Raw genomic sequence first — 21,770 nt, forward strand, 5'->3', positions numbered from 1 at the left:
CAAAGATACAAAGGGATGAATAATGTGTATGTAAAATTACAAGAGTTACTCCAAAAGAAAAGGAATAGGTTGTAATGCACATATTTTGTCAAATGCAATCAACAGCATCATGTGTCATGCCAATTGATGTAGAAGTAATAATAACTACAACATATTTGCATTTTAGTCATTTTACCATTCATTTTGCTACTTTAAAACAATTTTGTGAAGAAGCAAATGTTGAATACAAAATCTTTTAGGATACTTGAAAGTTAGATGCCTTGCTCTAACACCTGCTATAGAGCGTGTTCTACAATTATTTGAGCCTCTCCGTTCATATTATTTAAGTTTAGACAAATGTTCTAAAATCCTGGAATCATCTTTTAATAATAAAATATCTGAGATATTAATGTATTTTTTACATAATCAAGCATCTATTTTTCACAAAATGATTCAAAAAATTGAAGGTGAACACATTGCAGCTACAGAAGTTAGTCTTATTTTGAATGACTTTATCCTTCTATATAAATCTCATTTTGATGAAAAATTTCTTCCTTTAATTATAAAAAGAAAATTGTCAGACTAGAGGACTCAAGTCCAGGCATAACAGAAAAGTTTATCAGAGAAGTACAGAATTTTTACCAGACATGTTTTCAATACATCGAAGAATGGTCTGAAACAAACATCACGGGAAATAATAGTTTCAATGATGTTTTTTTACTTCATCGCAAGTATATTGGACAGATATAGAATCTTGTCTTGAGTTTTTATCTAAAGAAATGCCAGACATCAAAATAGACAAAAATTATCTCTTTGAAGAAATTAGAAAATTGGATGTATATTTAAATTCTGAAAAATTAATACAATGGGAAAATGAACACGTCAAAATTGATAAAAGATGGGTGGAAATATTCAGCCATTTCAAAAATGAACATATTCCATGTGAAAATTTATTTATTCTTGGACTGAACAGGCCCTTCATCTGAGATGGGTGGCTTTGTTGGCACCATGGGGAAAGAGGCTAGAGGTGGACCTCCAGTTAACTCCTTGGGCAACCAGCACCTGTCCGCCTAAGGTAGAAGTGTATTAACCCTTGAGTGCTCAGGGGGACAGCATTATGAAGGGTACCTTTGTAATTTCTTTATGGCCAATAATGAGTTCTCCTATTTTACTGCACATGGAATCAGAAGATCTTGGTGTATTGGCCAATAAGGTTTGGTATGTGTAAAGCCAGAGGCCAGGGCCAGGGCTGCCATCACAGCCGCCCAGCCCATGCAGGTTCCCATTGGATTCGGACAGTCGGTAAAGAAACAACGGAGCCACAAACTGGTGGGCCATAGTCTTCAATCCTAGCTTGCACCCGGCGGGCAAGTAAAACATACACTGGGCTCCAAAACCCAGTCACATTCAGTGCTCACAAAGCTACTGACTTATCCGAGTTTCCTAGAATCAAAGGTTTCTAGCTCACCAGCCTTATTCACCTCTGTTCCCCATCTCCTTCCTTATCCCAGATACAAACTCTACACAAACTGGCATCTCACTCAGCACTCCACCATCTTGGCTGCTTCTCCTGGCCTCCTGCACGTGGCTTTTCTCTGCTCTCCTCTGCTCTCTCTTCTAAGGATAATCTCCCAGGAACCAAGAGCGCAAACTCTTATTGTGCCCCTATTTTATACTGTAGCTTCACAACCTCTAATCCAATATACAAAGTAGGGAAGTCCCTAATACAAAGTCACTTCTCTGAGGCATGATTGGATTGTACCACCCTACATCAAAAAGGGTGGGAAAGGCTTAATCCCAAAACCAAGCCCCAGGCTACAAGGATTCTCAACACACATTAATATCACCTGGGCGATGGCCTCACGTGGGCAACGTCATCTTTAACAAAGTGAGCATAATATATTTTATCTGCCCAACAGTATGCCTGCCCGGGGCGGCCTCTAATATCTGCTAAGGTGCTGTCTGCAGATAGAACTCTGGCCTGTATTCTGCCAGAGAGAAAAGATTTGCCTCTCTTGGTGCTCTGACAGCTCTCTTGTTTTGCACATAGCTTATGATTTGGTAATTCTATTGCTGTAGTTTGTACTGTTTCTGTTTATGCAATAACCTCACTCCTCGCACAGTGACCATCATGGAAGATACCTGTGGTGTAGATTGTAAAGTGAGCAAAAGGGGTGGAATATTGGTCAAATAAGCTTGTAAGTATGATATATATCATATATGTTTGCTTGCCTGTGGTTTGCATTGGGGCTGGGCAGCCAGATATAGTGGTCCATGAGGTTGCAGGTTGCCTTCCTGCTTGGGAAGGGCCATTGTCTTGCTAATGTTTACTGGAAGGGAGATTCTGTCCCACCACCAAGAGGTGAGGGAGGATTTATTTCTTTTTTCTCCCTGATCCCTTGCCCTTGGTGGGAAGAGCAGGTTTTCTGCTTTTCCCTTGTCTTCTCTTGTGGCTTGCCTGTCTTGGTGAGACACCAATAAACAGAATGGCCCACCATCCTCCGACTCCACTGTTTTTTTACCGTCTGCTTGAATTCAGTGAGAACCTGCATGTGAATGGCCATGATGGTGTAGGCAGCACCGGGCCTTACAGGTGTTTAGATTATTTCTTTTTTTATTTACTCCTCCCCATCACCGCCCTTATCCTTATCTCTATCTCCAACTGACTGCAACAGATTCTATCCTGTAGTTTCCCAAATCTCTCAGGAAGAATAAATTTATCTGTAATCTGTACTACCAGCGAAATTTGCATTTACCCCTTGTTAGTGGCTTGCAGTCTGCATGTCTCACCCTCTCAGGCTGCTGGCTGCTTAAAGGCAAAGCCTCTGTCATTTTTATATTTCTAGCACTTAACAAGGTACTAGGAAACAGTAGATACCAGAAACGTTTTTTCCTTACTTACCCCATTTTAAAGAATTTTATTTGGTAACTACAGAGTTCTCATTACCCCTCTGAAGGAACAGTCTAAGGCCCATGTCAGGTAGCATTTCTTCAGACATAGGAGGAGAGGAGAAAGTACTTCTTTCAGAAATTAGAGTTTGAAATCTTACAACTTACATGTAATTTAGGTTTAAGTATTCATTCGAAGCACTTGATACTCTCACCACTAAAACGCGTGATTAGAAACTTGAACTTGAGACAAACCAGAAGAGAGTAAGAAGGTGTAAAGCCAGTAATCAAAACCACCATCACAGCCTTCTGGCCCATGCAGGTTTGCATTAAATTCGGAGAGACGGTAATGAAACAACAGAGCCATGAACTGGTGAGCCATTAGCTTTAATCCTAGCTTGCACCCAGCGGGCAAGTAAAAATACACACTGGGCTCCAAAACCCACTCACATTCAGTGCTCACAAAGGTACTGACTTATCCAAGTTTCCTAGAATCAAATGTTTCTAGCTCACTAGCCTCATTCTCCTTTGTTCCTATAAAGCCAGTGGCCAGGGCCACCATCACAGCAGCCTGGCCCATGCAGGTTCGCATTGGATTCGGACAGTCGGTAAAGAAACAACGAGCCAAAAACTGATGGGCCATTATCTTTAATCCTAGCTTGCACCCAGCGGGCAAGTAAAAATACACACTGGGCTCCAAAACCCACTCACATTCAGTGCTCACAAAGCTACTGACTTATCCGAGTTTCCTAGAATCAAAGGTTTCTAGCTCACCAGACTTATTCACTTCTGTTCCTCATCTCCTTCCTTCTCCCTGCACAAACTCTGCACAAACTGGCTTCTCACTCAACACTCCGCCATCTTGGCTGCTTCTCCTCTCCTCCATGTGGCCTTACTCTGCTCTCTGCTCTAATGATAATCTCAGGAACGGAAAGAGCAAGCTCCCAGTCTGCCCCACTTTATAGTGCATAAATCAAAACCTTTAATCCAATATACAAACAAGGAAGTCTCTGATACAAAGTCACTTATCTGAGGCATGATGGGATTGCACCACCCCACAAAAAGGGTGGGAAAGACTTAGTCCTAAAACCAAGCCCCAGGCTACAAGGATCCTGCCTGCCCACAGCCTGCCCCCAACACACATTAATACAATCACGCCCATCCCAAGCAATCACTTGGGCAATGGGCTTCCACGTGGCCAGCGCCATCTTTAACAAAATGAGCATAATATATTTTATGTGCCCAACAGAAGGTGACATCATTTTTGTAATTAATTTTTCCAATGCTGTTGTTCCCCATGTTTAAAAAAAGAATATGAAAATAAAATGCAAGCTTCTTCAGGAGAGCAATTTCCACTAATGGGCTTCTCCTGTTAGATGCTTCAGGAACCGTTTTCTTTCACTTCTGAAATAAAGTGGCCCGTGCAAACCTCAGAGGCATTGTCGGTCAGTTACAGACCACCATAACAAAGCAAGTATAGTAGGAAAACGAGTTGTAATATTTTTGTTGGTGGAGGGTCTACGTCCAGTTTGTAAAAAACGCAACACCTGTGAAGCGCAAGAAAGTGCAATAAAACCAGCTACTGCTTGTAACTTCCTTATTGAGAAAACCAACGATACAAAAGAGAAAAGAACATAAAGTTGCCTTTATGTGCATGTCAGGTAATAAAACTATCACTAGAGTAAGCCCTATGGGAATCACTTAACTTCTCTGAAACTTTGTTTATTGACCTGTAACAAAACAAGTTTATTTTGAACAATAAAAAGATTTTTAAAGGTATGTATTTCTGACTTGTGGTGGTGCAGTGGGATAAAGCGTCAACCTGGAATGCTGATGTTGCTGGATCAAGACCCTGGGCTTGCCTAGTTAAGGCACATATGGGAGTTGATGCTTCCTGTTCCTCCCCTCCCCCTTCTTCTTTCTCTCTCTCCTCTCTAAAATAAATAAATATAAATAAATAAATAAAGTATGTATTTCTATGAATCTATATGTAACTGGAAATTCTCATGTGCTATCTCAAAACTCCCATAGATTAAAAAACTCTTTAATAATTATTCTAACTTTAATGAACACTTATTAAAGAACATTTATAAAATGAAAAAGAAAAGGAACTTAATTCAATTTCCCATGAGATTTACTGTAAGGGTTCATAAACAGGTAAGAAAACCACTGACAGAATTTTTTTTTAAGAAAGAAGCTATTAGAATGTCACCCGTCTGGATCTCATTTTTGTTTTCAATAGCAGGGTCATAAATTCCTTTCCTCTCTCTCCTGCTTTATTTTTCTGTATATTTAAATGAAGTTCAGTAAATATCTAGACAGTTCATTGGTTAAAAAAAAACTAATTTGGCAAAATCTGGTCCTAGTCTTTCTAGATTCACTATCCTCCCTCCTAAATTACTCGACAGTTAAAGAGGTTTTCTTGAAGCAGCTCATGCTAGTGTGTGACTCAGCTGGAGAGCTGGCTCCCCTAGGCAGGGCCTTGGACGTCTCTAGTCCTGCAGCACCTGCTGGTCACTTTAGCAAGGCTGGCTGTGCACCTCTTACTCTGAGACTCTAGGCAAGAATGAGGGTTTAAATTCTAATGGTAGTAGTTCCAATGACAGGTCCGGTGGACTGAGCACACTCCCCCTCTGTGCCCCACTGAATTTAGCTGTAAAACATAATGCATACATCAGTTATGTAAGGACTCTGGGAAATAAACAGCAACAGGCAAGTTAAAGAAGAATAATTCTTGAAGACTAGAATTCAAAGTACCACTGAACCAGTTCTAAGTTTATATCCTGGACATTGTGGACATCATTTTGTATATACCAGGGGTCCCCAAACTTTTTACACAGGGGGCCAGTTCACTGTCCCTCAGACCGTTGGAGGGCCGGACTATAAAAAAACTATGAACAAATCCCTATGCACACTGCACGTATCTTATTTTAAAGTAAAAAAACAAAACGGGAACAAATACAATATTTAAAATAAAAAACAAGTAAATTTAAATCAAGAAACTGACCAGTATTTCAATGGGAACTATGCTCCTCTCACTGACTACCAATGAAAGAGGTGCCCCTTCCGGAAGTGCAGCGGGGGGCCGGATAAATGGCCTCAGGGGGCCGCATGTGGCCTGTGGGCTGTAGTTTGGGGACCCCTGGTATATACTTTGAGTTTTATTCTTCATGAAAAAAATTTAAGCAGGCAATTAACTTGTTGAGAATTGTGTTATAGGCTTTGTCTTTTGGCAGATGGCAATTAAAAACCTCTGAGTTTGTGTTGTGCATGTGGGTTCAGAGACCAACTTGAGACTTGTGAGGGATTTATATACAGAAGTACAGGAATTATCTGTCACTCTCTTTCTTCCAGGATTCTCCCTCTCTATATAGGTATGGCTGTTGCATGTTTTTTTCTCTGGTTCCTTCAGCCAAAAAGATAATAGTTGGCTTTCTATTAGTTATAGCTGCTCATGCACTTTGTGACTGTGGCCCACCCTCAGGGTAAAGACACACACACATACATACACACAGAGGGACACTCACCCATGTGTTAATTGCTTCTTCAGATCCTGACTTCCCTCTACAAGAGTCTGCTTTTATTTACTTTTCAGAATCCCCAGGTAGTTGTTTTTTATATTTTGTCCAGAATTTATAGTTATCATGATTAGATACTTTGTAGAAATCTTATATCATCATAATAAAGTCCTTTGATTTAAAACATAACATTTATTGCTTGTGTAAAAAATTACTTTGATAATTTAAAAAACTATCTGGCAATGGTCAGCTTTCACACTATGTAGTGTTTATATGAACATGTGTTTTATAATTACTTCATGTTTCACATCCTTTTCTATATGCATAACACACAATTTTCTAAAAATGAGGTACTTCAGATCTTCATAACCAAAACTCTAGATCCTCACATAATTTACCCTGTGGGTAATACTATTATGGAGATACACATTTATAATATATATTTCAATAATATGAGAATGAAAAATTTTAATACAAAGATGATCCTTTGAATTGTAAAAGTGCATACATTAAAAAAGAAAAGCAAAGATAACTTAGTAAAGTCTGTTATAAAGGGGGTTCAAGCAAGCAAACACTCCTCTGCAGTACTTCAAAGTAGCAGAGTCCACATTTTGCGATGGAGATCTTGGTTCAAATCCTAACTCTTCCTCTCACTAGATGTGTAACCTTGGATAAGTTACTTAAACTCTCTAAGCTTTTCTTCTCATTGTAAAATGGAGAAAACAATAGTACTTACTCTCAGGATATTGGGTGGGTTAATGAGGGGATGAATGTAAAGCATTATGCACAGTGTTAGGTACTCATAAAATGTTCAAAGTGAGCTGTTACTAGTGGTTATAGTAATATTTTCTCCAGAATTCCAAAGATTTCTACAACCTATTTACTCAGTTTATTAATCTTTATTTAATGTACTTTGACAAAAACAAATTGAGATCATGTTCCTTCACTTCCAGGAACGAACCGCCCTCTACAGTTTAAAATTCAGCACAATACTAAAAGGACACATTTTAGCTGAATGCACCCTCTAGTGGTATATGATATGTGAAAGTACCTGGCTTCTGTGAAGAAAATTCCTTTATGAAATAGCACTAAGTTAATGCTAGGAAACGGAAGCCAGCTGATTAAAAACGTTATGGTACGAACAGCATTACCCTACATCTTTTAAAAAGCTCCCACTCTTCAAGAGTTGGATTTGTCTTTCAAAAATTTCCCCACCTAGGATATTTGTGATATTTACGATTCCAAATTCCACCACTTCCACAGTATTGGCTTTATTCTTTCCTCTTAAAGAAAATCTGGTTACTTTCTAGTTGGCTTTATCATTACAAAGTACCTATTCTTCATTCAGTTATCAAAAATGACTTGAGCATCAACTACATACTGGGCAATGGGGCTACAACAAACAACTTTTTACATAACTACATATTTGAAAGTGCCATAGGGAAGTATAAACACGAGCATACAATAGGGAACTAGCCTAGTTTGGGAAAGAGGGAAATTGGAAAGATTACTTTAGACTAATAATGTTAAAAAGCCTTGAAGGGTGAGTAGAAATTAATGGAAAGAAAACGAGTGCCCTACAAAGAGCACAGAGTAAATAAAGGCCTGGAGATAGCAAGGTACAGGGGGCATTTGCTAAAACGAGGAAAGGTGCCAATCACGGAACTCAGAGAAGAGGGAGATTGTGCAAATCGAGGCTAGTGAAGCCAGCAGAGACTTAATACCAGGTTCAAGAGTTTGAACTTCATCCTAAGAAAAATGGGAAACTCTAGAAGGGATTAAAGCTGCAGAGCAACAGCTGAGTCACATTTTCACATGTTTGCCTGGCATGGAAAACAGACTTGAGGGAGTGCAAGTATGAATGCCTAGACCAGCTGTCAAGAAAGCAAGTGAGACATGTTGACACCTGTGACGAGAGAAGTAGCAGTAGAGACAAAGTGGACAGATACTGAAGTGATAAAATGGATCGAGCATAACGGGGATGGGAGCAGCGGCCCCAATGCCCTGTTTCTCACGAGGTACAGGTGGAGACGGCAGCCGTTTGGGAAGGGTTGCTGAGGTGTTTGGAAAGCCAGGGCTTTCCTTTTAAAAACAACTCGGGCTACAGCGTAGAATTTCAGGGAATGCTTGCCTAGGATTGGGCAGGGCCGTGGAGCTCCGCCCCCTACCCTCAGGGCCCGGAAACTCCTCTGCAGCGTGCCGTTGCTGCTATCCACGCACTGCGCTAACACTGCTACCTCTGATTGGAGAGCCCTTCATTCCCTGCCGCGGCTGGCTCCCCCAGGTTTCTGCTTCTCGAAGTTCAAAGTCACCTTCACAAGGAAGCCTTCCCCCACGTCCCACCCCCACGACCCTCCCATCCCTGCACCACTACACGGTGAGTTCTAGACAGCACGGAGGGAGCACCCTTCAGCTTTGTGTCCCAGGCGTCCAGCCGAGGGCCCTTCCAATCCGAGCGCTCCGCACACTTTCACTTAGCCACATTCACCCGCCCAGGAAGAGCCCCTCGAGCCAGTCGGGGCACAGCGAACTAGTCCTAGTGTAGCCTCCCAGGAAGTGACCTGCTCTCCGAGAGGAACTGCTTCCGGTTTCGGGAGCTGCCGCCGCCGCGAGGGGGTGGGCTTCTCTGGCATGCTAACTCCGCTGCTCTGGAGGACTCACGCACGGTGAGATGCGCGCGGGCGGACTGGAGGGGCCCCAGGGACGCCCCCTCCTCCCGAGGGTGGTAGAGTGCGCTCCGAGATTCCCTGGGACCTGGCGGGAGAACGGAGGGACTGACCACTAGGTACCCAGGGGCCCCGGCCAGGAGCGGCTGGGAGCGGGCCCGCGCGGCCTGCCCAGGACGCCGGCGCGGGCGAGCCGGAGGCTGCGCGCTGGCTGCTCGGCCGGCGGTGCGAGTGGAGCGGGTCTCCGGGCCTGACGTCAGAGCTTTCCCTTCCGACGGGCTGAGGGCAGGGCCGTCCGCCTTCCTGGCCGGTCGCAGGGTCTCAGGGACGAGTGCGCGCGCTGAAGGGGCGCAGGTCGTGTCATAGCCGTTTACTGGTTCCGCTCAAGTTGTGTTGAAGGAATGTGTGTTCTCGACCACAGTAGCAGAGGGTTTTAACAGTAGTTGTTGCACGTGACGTTGCCTTTAGACTGGTGCAGCGTAATAACAGAATGATTTGGTAGACCCGATGTCATCACGTGACTGAACTTGTATTTATTTGTCAGTCTGCTGGAAAGAGTTGTAATGACAAACCACAGCAAAACAGGATTTCTGTGTACAGTGTGCCAACGCACAGTGTTGGCGATGAAGTGGCATGTTGAGAAGATTGGAAGAAGTAGCCCTGGGACTTAGAGACAGGAAATTAAACGTAGGAAAACTGCAAAGTTTGGGAAGAGTCATTTCATTCACTGTATTACTTTGTCATTCAATTTTGCGAAATCATTTGGTTTCTTAATATTTTCCAATTTTAAGCAAATATTTATATTAGGCATGTTTTTGTTTTTGTTTTTTTACTGTCGTGGTAGCTTCTCTGGTAAGGGCTGGATTTACATTACAGGCATATCTATGTAGTACATTATAGAATTATATATAAATTAAAAAATCTTAATAATTAAAACTTGAACATACGAGTATGTGTGATATTGTTATATAGCATGTATCTTTAGTTTAGTATTTTTCTTATAAATGATGACTAACTGCCATGCTTGTGTTAAAGATTGATACGATACCTCTGGTGAAACCATGACCAGGTGGGCACGAGTTACCACCACATCTAACAAAAGACCCTTGCCTGCAACATCATGGGAGGATATGAAGAAGGGGTCCTTTGAAGAAAAAAGCCAAAACCGATCAAAGACTAAACAACTTGAAGCCACTAGGCTGTCCTTTAAAAATGCACCCAAAGCAAAACACAAAAAAAACAAAAAGAAAAAGGAGTACTTAAATGAAGATGTGAATGGATTCATGGAATACCTAAGACAGAACTCACAGATGGTTCACAATGGGGAGATAATAGCAGCAGACAATCAGAAAATAAGGGAAGAAATTGCAGTTGCTTTAAAGAAAGATAGTCGCAGGGAAGGAAGACGAGTAAAAAGACAAGCAGCAAAGAAAAATGCAATGGTAAGATTATCATTAATCTACGAAAATATTAACTTTGTATAGCTAGAAGCTAGTAATCATATACTCATTTTAGTAGTCTGATTACTATTATGTACTAAATTTATAAAGCATCTTTTTGAGGGCTAGTAATAACTATATGCTAGGGACTTAATATACTGATCACACCAACACTTACAAACAAACATGGTCACATTCCCATATTATGGGTAGAAAACACTAACATGTAGACAGGTTAAATATCTTGCTGAAAGCCATTTAGCTAGTAGTAGTGCATGTGAAATTCAAACCCAGTGTTAATATGTGATTACTTAAGAATACTGGCTGGCACTATATAAGAATATGTGTTGTTAATAAATATATCAACCTAAATGGGTTGCTAACTATGCAATCCAGTCAAAATAATTTTTTTCAAACCCAGAGTCTGACTTCAAAACCTATGCTCTCACAGCTGCCTTCAAATAGCCTTTTTGCAAACAGCCATTTTTTAAAAAGACAAAAATAAGTAGGAGGATTAAGTAAAACAGGTTAATGTGTAGTTCCTGTTACATGGAAAGGATGTACTTTTTTTTTTTAATTCAGTGTGAGGAGGGGAGGCAGAGACAGACATGCGCCCTGACCAGGTTCCACCTGGCAAGCCAACTAAGGGACAATGCTCTGCCCATCTGAGTGTTGCTCTGTTGCTCAGCAACGGAACTCTTCTTAGTGACTGAGGTAGAGGCCACGGAGCCATCCTCAGCACCTGGGGCCAACTCGCTCCAATTGAGCCATGGCTGCAGGCGGCGAAGAGAGAGACAGAAGTGAGAGGGCGAGGGGTGGAGAAGCAGATGGGTGCTTCTCCTGAGTTTCCTGACAAGGAATTGAACCTGGGACTTCCATGCGCCAGCTGATGCTCTACCACTGAGCCAACCAGCCAGGGCGAAAGGATGTATTTTTGTCTTTCTTTATCCATGAGAAACAGACACAAGATAAAGATCTAATAAGAATCACAGTAGTAAGTAATAGAGCAGCAGAATTAAAACTCCATATGACTTCCTAGTCATTGCTTCCTCTCCCCATTTTACATTCAGAATGCTGGGGGCTGCAGGATTATTTCTGTGGTGTCCAGCCCTAGATTTTAAATTTTGTCAGCCACAGGAGATGAAATAATAGTATAAATCTTACCTTCTGTAAATGAATTTACCTACTTCTTCTAGCAGGATAAAAAGTAGAATCAGGATTTGTTATCATTTTATGTTTTCATTTTTTTTGCTAGAATTACTAAATGTAAGAGCACAGTTTATACCAGTGCAGGTTTGAAATGTTATAGCCACCATTAATGTAGCTTCTGACATTTGCAGGATGAGTTCTGTACAATGTCATATTTAAAGATAATACTGATGAGACATTCCTATGGATAAATTGGGATAGAAAAGATAATCATTTGTATTTGGATTAGGATAGTTTTGTTTAGATTGTACAATTATTTTTAAATATTTTAAAGTCAAGTTAACTTGAAGATAATTTAACTGAAAGATAATTTCATTGACATAAACAGTATGGTGAATTGCATACTGTTTAAAAATGTTTACTATTGTGATTTTTTAAGAAAAGTTTTATGTTTATAATTAAAGGGGAAAGACTTATTTAAAAGGAAAGCTTTATATTAAAGCATATACTTTATTTTTATTGCTTTTTTAGAGAAAGAGAAGCATCGATTTTGTTGTTAAACTTATTTATGAGTTTATTGGTTTATTCTTGTATGTGCCCTGATCAGGGATTGAATCCACAACCTTAGTACATGGGGATGATACTTCAACCAATTGAACTACCTGGCCAGGGCAAAGCATATATTTTAAATAGTATGCAGTGGTCCCTCATCTATCGCGGTGGGTTGGGTTCCAGAACCCCCCACAATAGGCGAAAATCTGCAACTTAGCGACCATATATTTATTTTATTATTTATATATATTTTAAGGCTTTATTTCCATTTAATATTCTTTTAATGTTTTAATTAATATTTTATATTTTCAGTTTTTTAGACTAGAAAATGATTTTACCACAAAAATAATTACAATAATAAATATATAAAAATACCTATACATCACAAAATCCTGTGGTATAGCAAAAAATCCGCAATACAGAATTAGATATACACAATTTAAAAATCTGCAACACAGTGAGACCACAAAAAGTTACATGTGATATGGCAAGGGACGACTGTAATTGCTAATAAATTAAGATAGGAATTTACAAGTCTACTCTCCACAATCCCATCTACATTAAATTTAAGGATTATTAAAGACACTTGTATTTGAAGTTTACATAAAAAATAATCAATGAGTTGTCAGGTTATTAGAGACCACCTTAACTTCACCAAAAATCTAAGACTTATGTTGGTGATCCAAAATTCAGCATTAGCTTTTCCTGCAATTGTAGAATAAAAGCATTTTTTTTGTTTGTACCAGCTCATTTAAAGGTAGAAGGTACTGAAGAACAAAGGGATTCATTCTTTTTCCATTGTTATTAAACAGGAGAAAAAGAAAGTAAGGACATAGGGTAAAATGCTATGTTTTATTTTGCCTGTTGAATTTGTTTTAAAACCCATGCTTATTTTGGAAGGAAAAAAACAATTCATAGATGAACTATTTGTTATCCAAGAACTGTATATATCTTTCTTTTTTTGTTGTTTAAATGAAATAGTTTGTATATCTACCATCTTTGATTATGACTGTTCTCATTTATTGCAACAAAAAATATCCTCCAAATTGCTAGATAGTGTGTAAAACAAGCAAACCATTGTTCAGTGTTATGCTGGAGCCACATAATTCATCTTACAATTATTCCTTTAAAATGAATTGTGTATGCATTCTAAAAATGAAACATCTATTTTTTAATATAAAGAACATATATTATAAAGATATAAAAACTGTAAAGGTATACTTTTTGGTAGGAAATGATATTTTATTATTTGAATCATAATTTAAGTACAGCTAGTGCTTGACTTACGACCTAGATTGGTTCCGACAGACCGGTCATAACACGATGTGGTCATAAGTTGAGTAGACTATATGTACAGTACTGTGAAATATGTTATAAAAATCTTTAAGTCATATTTTATCATAATTTTCTTTGTTCATTTTATGCCATTTGTATCATCTCTACACCATTTTGTTTCTTATTTTTACATTCGTCAGGTTTAAGTAAAACACTGCATTGCCAGTACAACTGGTTTAATATTTGCAAAGACAATTTCCTCTTGGTAGATATCTTGGGAGGGGTTTGATGAAAAATATCCAAGACACAAAACACAAATTGCTGTACCAAGTCTGGGATAACAGTTGAAATGGTGCACGCAGAGATAGTAGTGCTGCCGGAAGCTGGTCCACACTGTCGGAAGCTGGTCCGCACTGTCCTACGCCCAGCTGGGCAACGCTTGCACTGCCAGATGCGGAGCAGTCATGGCTAGGGATTGTGGTCGTAAGGGCGAATGGTCGTAAGTTGCATAGGTCGTAAGTTGATCAATATTTGTAGAATCATTTAACTCATATTCGTTCAGTTATATAAATTTTAAAAGTTCAAGTATTTTTGATTGATAATTTTTATGGTAATTGTCTACTCCAGAAAACTTAGATATTCTATTCAGACATCCTCATTAATGAAATATATAGTCCATAGTTGCTTAGTTCATTTAAGTGATTATCTCCTACAAAACCACTTATAATTTTGTGTCTGAGATTGATGGACTGAGGGATTTCAAAAACACTGAGACCCTGATGGAAATGACATTTCTTGGCCCTGGCCAGTTGGCTCAGTGGTAGAGTATTAGCCTGGCATGTGGAAGTCCTGGGTTCGCTTCTCGGTCAGGGCACACAGGAGAAGCGCCCATCTACTTCTCCACCCCTCCCCCTCTCCTTCCTCTCTGTCTCTCTCTTCCCCTCCCGCAGCCAAGGCTCCATTGGAGCAAAGTTGGCCCAGGCACTGAGGATGGCTCTGTGGCCTCTGCCTCAGGCACTAGAATAACTTTGGTTGCAACAGAGCAACGCCCCAGATGGGCAGAGCATCGCCCCCTGGTGGGCATGCCGGGTGGATCCCGGTTGGGTGCATGCGGGAATCTGACTGCCTCCCCACTTCTAACTTTGGAAAAATACAAAAAAAAAAAATCTCCATGGAAATGACATTTCTTATTCTTTAGGATTGTGTGAAACACTTTTCTACAGATAAAATTTGAGATTTGAGACAAAGTGCTAGATAACCTTAAAGTGGGAAATGTTCTAAAGATGTTTTTGATAATAAGAATTGATAAAAGACAATGCAATTTTGCAGTGTTGAAACTCACGTTGTGTTTTCCCAGGTATGTTTTCACTGTAGAAAACCTGGTCATGGGATTGCAGATTGCCCCGCTGCCCTTGAGAATCAAGATATGTGCACTGGAATATGTTACCGGTGTGGATCTACAGAGCACGAAATAACCAAGTGCAAGGCCAAAGTAGACCCAGCTCTTGGTATGTTTTTTTTTCCTCTTCAGTTTTTGATTTACTTAATCAGAAATGGGAAGGTGGCCAATAAGTAGCCAACTGTGTTTTTTTCTGTTGACAGAGTTATGAGTGTGCCACTCTTTTGAAATCATGAGATTAAATTTCAAATTCTGTAAAGACATGTTTTCTTCTCAGAGTATTTTAAAAAATAATTATATTACTTGTAATGTATATAACCAACTTAACAGGAACGGTTTGATCCTTACAGGTGAATTTCCTTTTGCAAAATGTTTTGTTTGTGGGGAAATGGGACACCTGTCCAGATCTTGTCCTGATAATCCCAAAGGAGTGTATGCTGATGGTGAGTACTGTTACCCTTGTATGTCAAAAATGGCGAGTCATAGAGAATTATATTTAATTTATACTGTTAATCAGTTCTTGAATAAATTTTTGAATAAGTAGCAAAACCTTGAGAATGTCATTTTTATCAAGTGCTATTCTATGTAGTGGACTTGTTGGGAAATATAACTTGATAAATTAATAAATCAGAAAAAACTCAGGTGACTTTCAAACCCTGCTTGCTTTAGCATCGTTATGAGAATATATTTTAAATTTATATTTTTAAACACAAGCAAAGGGATTATATCTCAAACTAATATAAGATTTTAATAAGATTTATAACATAGTGTTGTGAATTAATCTCAGCCTAGCATATCATTTTGTGTAGAAGGGTGCTATATACACTTCATATTTGTAGTAATTTTTGTTTCTGAATGTTTTCCTTAGTTAATTGTCTAGAATGGGGTCATGTAACTTTCTTTTTTTATTTTCATTTTTTATTTATTTTTATTTTTTATTTTTATTTTTTGTATTTTTCTGAAGTTGGAAACGGGAGGCAGTCAGACAGACTCCCACATGCGTCCGACCGGGATCCACCCAGCACGCCCACCAGGGGGCGATGCTCTGCCCATCTGGGGCGTCACTCTGTTGCATCCAGAGCCATTCTAGTGCCTGAGGCAGAGGCCATGGAGCCATCCTCAGCACCCGGGCCAACTTTGCTCCAATGGAGCCTTGGCTGCGGGAGGGGAAGAAAGAGACAGAGAGGAAGGAGAGGGGGAGGGGTGGAGAAGCAGCTGGGCGCTTCTCCTGTGTGCCCTGGCCAGGAATTGAACCCGGGACTCCTACACGTTAGGCCGGCGCTCTACTGCTGAGCCAACCGGCCAAGGCCTAACTTACTTTTTTTTAAATGGCAATTTTGTTTTTAATATTTGAATATGTGTCATATCTTTTTCCGTAGCAACTGTACAAATTTATCTTCTCATCAACAGTGTAAAGAGTTCCAATTTTTAAAAATTTTATTTATTTGATTTACCTTACCATTAGTAGGTCCCACATAATTGGCATGTTGTCTTTTTTTTGAGAAGTATGTAAAAAAAGATACATCTTAAAATTAATAGTATCTTAGATTTAATGAATTATAGTATCTACTTTGAAGAGTTGTGAGGATTAAAATATATTATTTCACTGTGGCTCTACAAAGAGCATAGAGACCCAAGCCTAGAAAAATGCTCAAAAATGTCTTTCAGTTTTGAATTTATGAAACTGATACTATATCATGAGTAATAAACAAAGATAGTTTTGGATGGTCAACCAGAATGACTAGATATAAGAAAAAGTATAGCAAGAAGAGTAGATCATGCTTGACCGGGCGGTGGCGCAGGGGATAGAGCATCAGACTGGGATGCAGAGGACCCAGGTTTGAGACCCCGAGGTCGCCAGCTTGAGCGCGGACTCATCTGGTTTGAGCAAAAGCTCACCAGCTTGAGCCCAAGGTCGCTGACTCGAGCAAGGGGTTACTCGGTCTGCTGAAGGCCCGCGGTCAAGGCACATATGAGAAAGCAATCAATGAACAACTAAGGTGTTACAACGCGCAATGAAAAACTAATGATTGATGCTTCTCATCTCTCCGTTTCTGTCTGTCCCTCTGTCCCTGTCTATCCCTTTCTCTGACTCTCTCTCTGTCTCTGTAAAAAAAAAAAAAAAAAGAAGAGTAGATCAAATAGAAGTGAGAGTTCAGCTAGGTTTTTTTTTTGTAGGAAATTTTTCTGAGTCGGTCACTTAACATTATGAGCATGATCATGATAATACTTGATGATTATGCAAAAGACTCATTTTAGAAACCACGTGTGTTGTAATTCACAGTCCTGTAATGTTGCCGAAAGTAGTCAGAATGGGTATTTTAATTAGGGCTGGGGTACCTGGCAAATAGAAGGCCCGAGAAACAAGTTGATTTTCATTCTTTTTGTAACTGCTCATCCCCATCTGACCTGTGCAGCGGAGCAGTGGGTTCTAACCTTATAGTATCTACTTTAGGCGAGGGGTGGTGTCATTGATCATTAGAATAAAAACTGTGAACATCCTCAATGAGTGCATCAGCACACAAATATTGCTCACAGGCTTAAGAGTTCATGAACCCTCGCCTATTAACCACAGTCCAGGCTTCTGTGCAGTGGCTCTTGGGACACTCCAGAGGACAAGTGCCTCGCATTTTATCTCCCTTCTCCTCACTTCTCCCCTGAAGGCCAGGTGCAACAAATAGAAAAGTGCAGTTCAGTGCTCTGTAAGGTCAAGAATGAAGAATGAACTTATTAATAGGAATGGTGGCGCCCACTTATGTTCCTGGCTGCGAGGTTGTGAGCACCAAATAAGATATGAAAGCGCTTTTAGACATGTAAGTGTGAGAGGTTTTTAATGACTTTTTTTCTTTTACTAGGTGGTGGTTGTAGACTTTGTGGCTCTGCAGAACATTTTAAGAAAGATTGCCCTCAAAGTCAGAATTCAGGTAAGATCTCAGGGCTTCTATTTAGAAGGGGTAAGATGAGAAATCCTCTATGTTTTTGTTGCATTTTGTTACTAATATTCATTGAGGTACTACTGATTTTTTTAATTGAGTGAGAAGTGGGGAGGCGAAGAGACTCCCACATGTGCCCAACCGGGATCTACCCAGCAATCTCCCTATGGCAGGGGTCCTCAAACTTTTTACACAGGGGACCAGTTCACTGTCCTTCAGACCATTGGAGGGCCAGACTATAAAAAAAAACTATGAATAAATCCCTATGCACACTGCACATATCTTATTTTAAAGTAAAAAAAAAAACTGGAACAAATATAACATTTAAAATAAAGAACAAGTAAATTTAAATCAACAAACTGACCAGTATTTCAATGGGAACTATGCTCCTCTCACTGACCACCAATGAAAGAGGTGCCCCTTCCAGAAGTGCGGTGGGGGCCGGATAAATGGCCTCAGGGGCCGCATGTGGCCCGCGGGCCGTAGTTTGGGGACCCCTGCCCTATGGGGTGATGCTCTGCCCATCTGAGGCAAGAGGCCACTGAGCCATCCTCAGCCCCCAGGCCAGGGGCCAACTTGCTGGTATCAATCTCAATTGAGTCATGACTATGGGGAGGGGGGGCATGGGGGAGAGAGAGACGGCTGGAGGAGGGGGTGGAGAAGCAGATGGTTGCTTCTACTGTATGCCCTGGCCAGGGATTGGCCCTGGGACAATCACATGCCAGGCGATGCTCTACCACTAAGCCAAATGGCCAGGGCTGAGATACTACTGATTTTAAGGCAATCTGGTTTTCTGCTGCAGTGATGACTTAACCATTTCTTTGTTAGCAGTAGACATAGTACTAATTAAGCATTAGCTGCTATTGCCAGGTAGGTCAAAAAAGTGACCAGTAAGCCCTAGAGGACCCTGATCTTATAAAGTATCTTATTCATAAACATTTGTATTTGCTACCTAATTTAATAATAGAGCCAATTCTGTTACTTTAGAAAAAGTATGGATTCACTAGGAAAATAAGAAATATTTAAACTTTCAATATTCTTATAATTGAGTATCCTTATATATGCTTTCCTTGGTGTGTACCTGAAGGATTCAGAATTGGTCACAAAAAATGCTAAAACTATTAAAATTGTATTATCCACTTAGTATCTGCCCAGTTATATTTTCTTCTAATGAAATATACTTCCCACTAAAATTAGGGAATCTTTCAAAGTGAATATGAAGTGATTAAAAAAAGAGAAGCATTTGATTTTTTTTTATTAAATATCAGAAAAGCAAGCAACAAGTCAAAGAAAGTTGTTTGATTATGCAAATGAGATGCAAAACCGACTTTCTTTCTTTGGTGAAAATGCACTCACTATACAAAAAGCTGAAAGTACTGGAGTATCTGCATGTTCCCTGATCCCCTCATTTTTGTGAGCAGTGTACTACCCTTGGACATCAAAAACTTCATAAATTTTTACTATACCCATGGCATATTTGGGAGGAAGTGGAGACCATTATTAGGTTGCCTTGACTAGAATGATGATAATCCTGTGGGAAAGAACACAAGACAATAAGATAGCTCAGTAATGCTTCACAGGGGAAAAATATTTATTTCAGATAGTTATAGTAGTACACAAATCTGCCCATTTTTACTTGTTCCCTGTCATTTGAAAACCAAGAGTTCTTGTTTATAATCTTGTCCAGAAGATAGTCTTGACTACATTTTAGGCCAGTGGTTCTCAAACTTTTTAAAGTCGGGGCGCATTTAAAATCCTACAAATAATTGTAGGCGCACTATATACAAATTTCTGAGAAATATAATAATTAAGTCAAATATTAAAGAAAAAAATATAAAGTCCAAGTGTACTTTTATGCTAATTAAACAAATAAATGACAAAATTAAATTTATTCTGACATTAAAAATATTTTTATGTTATATTTCTTTGTTATACTTTTTAGAATTTGTAAAGGGGTTAAAAAATAAAAAAATGACAAAAAGTTATCTTTTTATATATATAGATACATTCTTAATAAGATTTAGTAAATTTAGCAGGTCCTGCCACGAATGTGTTTTTTCATTTTTGTGTTTATGAGAAACATGAGCCTGATGTGTCCTAACGATTTCTTCAATGTTTGGGCATATATTTGAAAGGCAAGCTCTCATTTCCTTGTCAATACATTGAAGAATTCCTCTCTTTTTTACTCTTAATTGTATTGAGGGTAGAAAATCCTAATTCACATAAATAGAATGTTGAAAATTGTAGTAAAATGTTCAAAGCTTTTTTAGATATTGTCACATATTATTCTTTTATAGAAATCAAAAGCCTTCAAGAGACAATTCCTTATGTTTAATCATCAATCCAAAACCCCCACCATACATATCATCTTAACTTTACACCAAACAAAGGATAGAAGAACCTTGCCTCCAGTCTTTCCGGGGAACATGGGGGGCGGGGGGGAGGTGTAGTGTAAACAATCCAGCACCACAGCTTAACAGCCTTTTGCAACCTAACCAGGCAAGTGAGTGGGGGGTTGGGCAGACTGTCAGCTTACAGCCAATTCCCCACACCTCTGTCCCCCACAAAAATCTCAACTCCAAAAACCCTGTTGGTATTTTGATCCCCAACAGGCACATATTTCTCTGGAATCCCATAGGGCGCACCTGGAACCCTTCTAGGGCGCACCAGTGTTCCCTGGCGCACACTCTGAGAACCACTGCTGTAGGCAGTGAGATTGCAATGATGAAGTAGAATTTGAATTCTCCTTCCTGGGAGGACTGCCACTTCACAAATGACAAGACTAACAAGCAGATGTTGTAGAATTTCACAGGTGGAAGCTTGAGCATTTAAAAGAGACCTTTCGGGCCTGACCTGTGGTGGTGCAGTGGATAAAGCGTCGACCTGGAAATGCTGAGGTTGCCGGTTCAAAACCCTGGGCTTGCCTGGTCAAGGCACATATGGGAGTTGATGCTTCCAGCTCCTCCCCCCCTTCTCCCTCTCTCTCTCTCTCTCTCTCTCTCTCTCTCCCTCTCCTCTCTAAAATGAATAAAAAAAAAAAAAAGATTAAAAGAGACCTTTCGTAAGTCTTGCTGTTTACAGACTCTTGGAATTCATTGACTCTATAATGATGAACTCTGGATAAGAATGAAAGCACTGTCTCATCAATTTTTGCCTTGCAAAGCAGTTGCTGCATTTCCCTAATTGGGATGAGAAATTGCCTTAGGTACTCAGAAATCAAAGGTTATAATCGCTCACTTTCCTTTATTGATGGATTATTCCCTCCTTGTAATTATTCATGTTAAAACTAATTCTTTGCAAAACCAAAACCAATCTAGGTGGGTGTATTTGATTACTGATTTTTGTACATTCTGACTTTTCTGTCCCTTTACAGATCGAATGATTACAGTTGGTCGCTGGGCAAAAGGAATGAGTGCAGACCATGAAGAAAGTTTGGATGTGCCTGAACCACAGAAACCCAAAACAAAGATAGCTAAAGTTGTTCATTTTTAATAATGATTAGAACTACTGTAAGTTACCATGTCATCGGTGCATTCTGAACAGGGTCTTCTTCACAAGTCGGAGCTGGGCTCCCTTGGAGAGGCCTACATTGTAGAACCGGTGTGATCTTTGTGTGCTCAAATAGTTTCTGAGTTCTGTCGATCAAGGGGTACTACTCTGCTTGGAGAAATCACTGAAGAAAAGTATAAGATGTTTAAATTGGATTCTTTAAAAGACCTTTTCTAACAGATAGAACCTAAATATAACTAAATGGTTATATATCTAATTGTAACAATCATTTTTGTTAAAATTATGCCTTCATCTGAACCACCTCTAAACTAAGGGGTAAGTGCTTTGCATTTGGAAATGAATTTTTGGTTATAGTTTTCTAGGTTCAGAGTATCAGATTATAAATTGTCACAAAATCTGTATTTTTAAAACTACTTAATAAAAACTTACTATTTTTCTGAATACCTAATTCAAGATTTAAC

At 39.6% G+C, this 21,770-nt stretch overlaps 1 protein-coding gene across 3 annotated transcripts; it reads left to right on the forward strand.

Annotated features, from left to right (window-relative positions):
- Nucleotides 1-8,585: 8,585 nt before the first annotated feature.
- ZCCHC9 (zinc finger CCHC-type containing 9) lies at nt 8,586-21,757 on the forward strand. Of its 3 annotated transcripts, none has more exons than XM_066273694.1 (6): nt 8,586-8,763; nt 10,088-10,494; nt 14,825-14,975; nt 15,217-15,309; nt 17,722-17,790; nt 21,173-21,757. In XM_066273694.1, the coding sequence occupies exons 2-6, from the start codon at nt 10,114-10,116 to the stop codon at nt 21,289-21,291; spliced, it is 813 nt and encodes a 270-aa protein (XP_066129791.1). In that variant the 5' UTR covers nt 8,586-8,763; nt 10,088-10,113; the 3' UTR covers nt 21,292-21,757. The 3 variants fall into 3 exon arrangements, with proteins under 3 accessions (XP_066129791.1, XP_066129789.1, XP_066129790.1); XM_066273692.1 differs by lacking the exon at nt 8,586-8,763 and adding an exon at nt 8,833-9,052; XM_066273693.1 differs by lacking the exon at nt 8,586-8,763 and adding an exon at nt 9,047-9,171.
- Nucleotides 21,758-21,770: the final 13 nt, after the last annotated feature.

The sequence above is a fragment of the Saccopteryx bilineata genome, chromosome 4, assembly GCF_036850765.1.
Source record: "Saccopteryx bilineata isolate mSacBil1 chromosome 4, mSacBil1_pri_phased_curated, whole genome shotgun sequence".
In the NCBI taxonomy this organism is placed as follows: Eukaryota; Metazoa; Chordata; class Mammalia; order Chiroptera; family Emballonuridae; genus Saccopteryx; species Saccopteryx bilineata.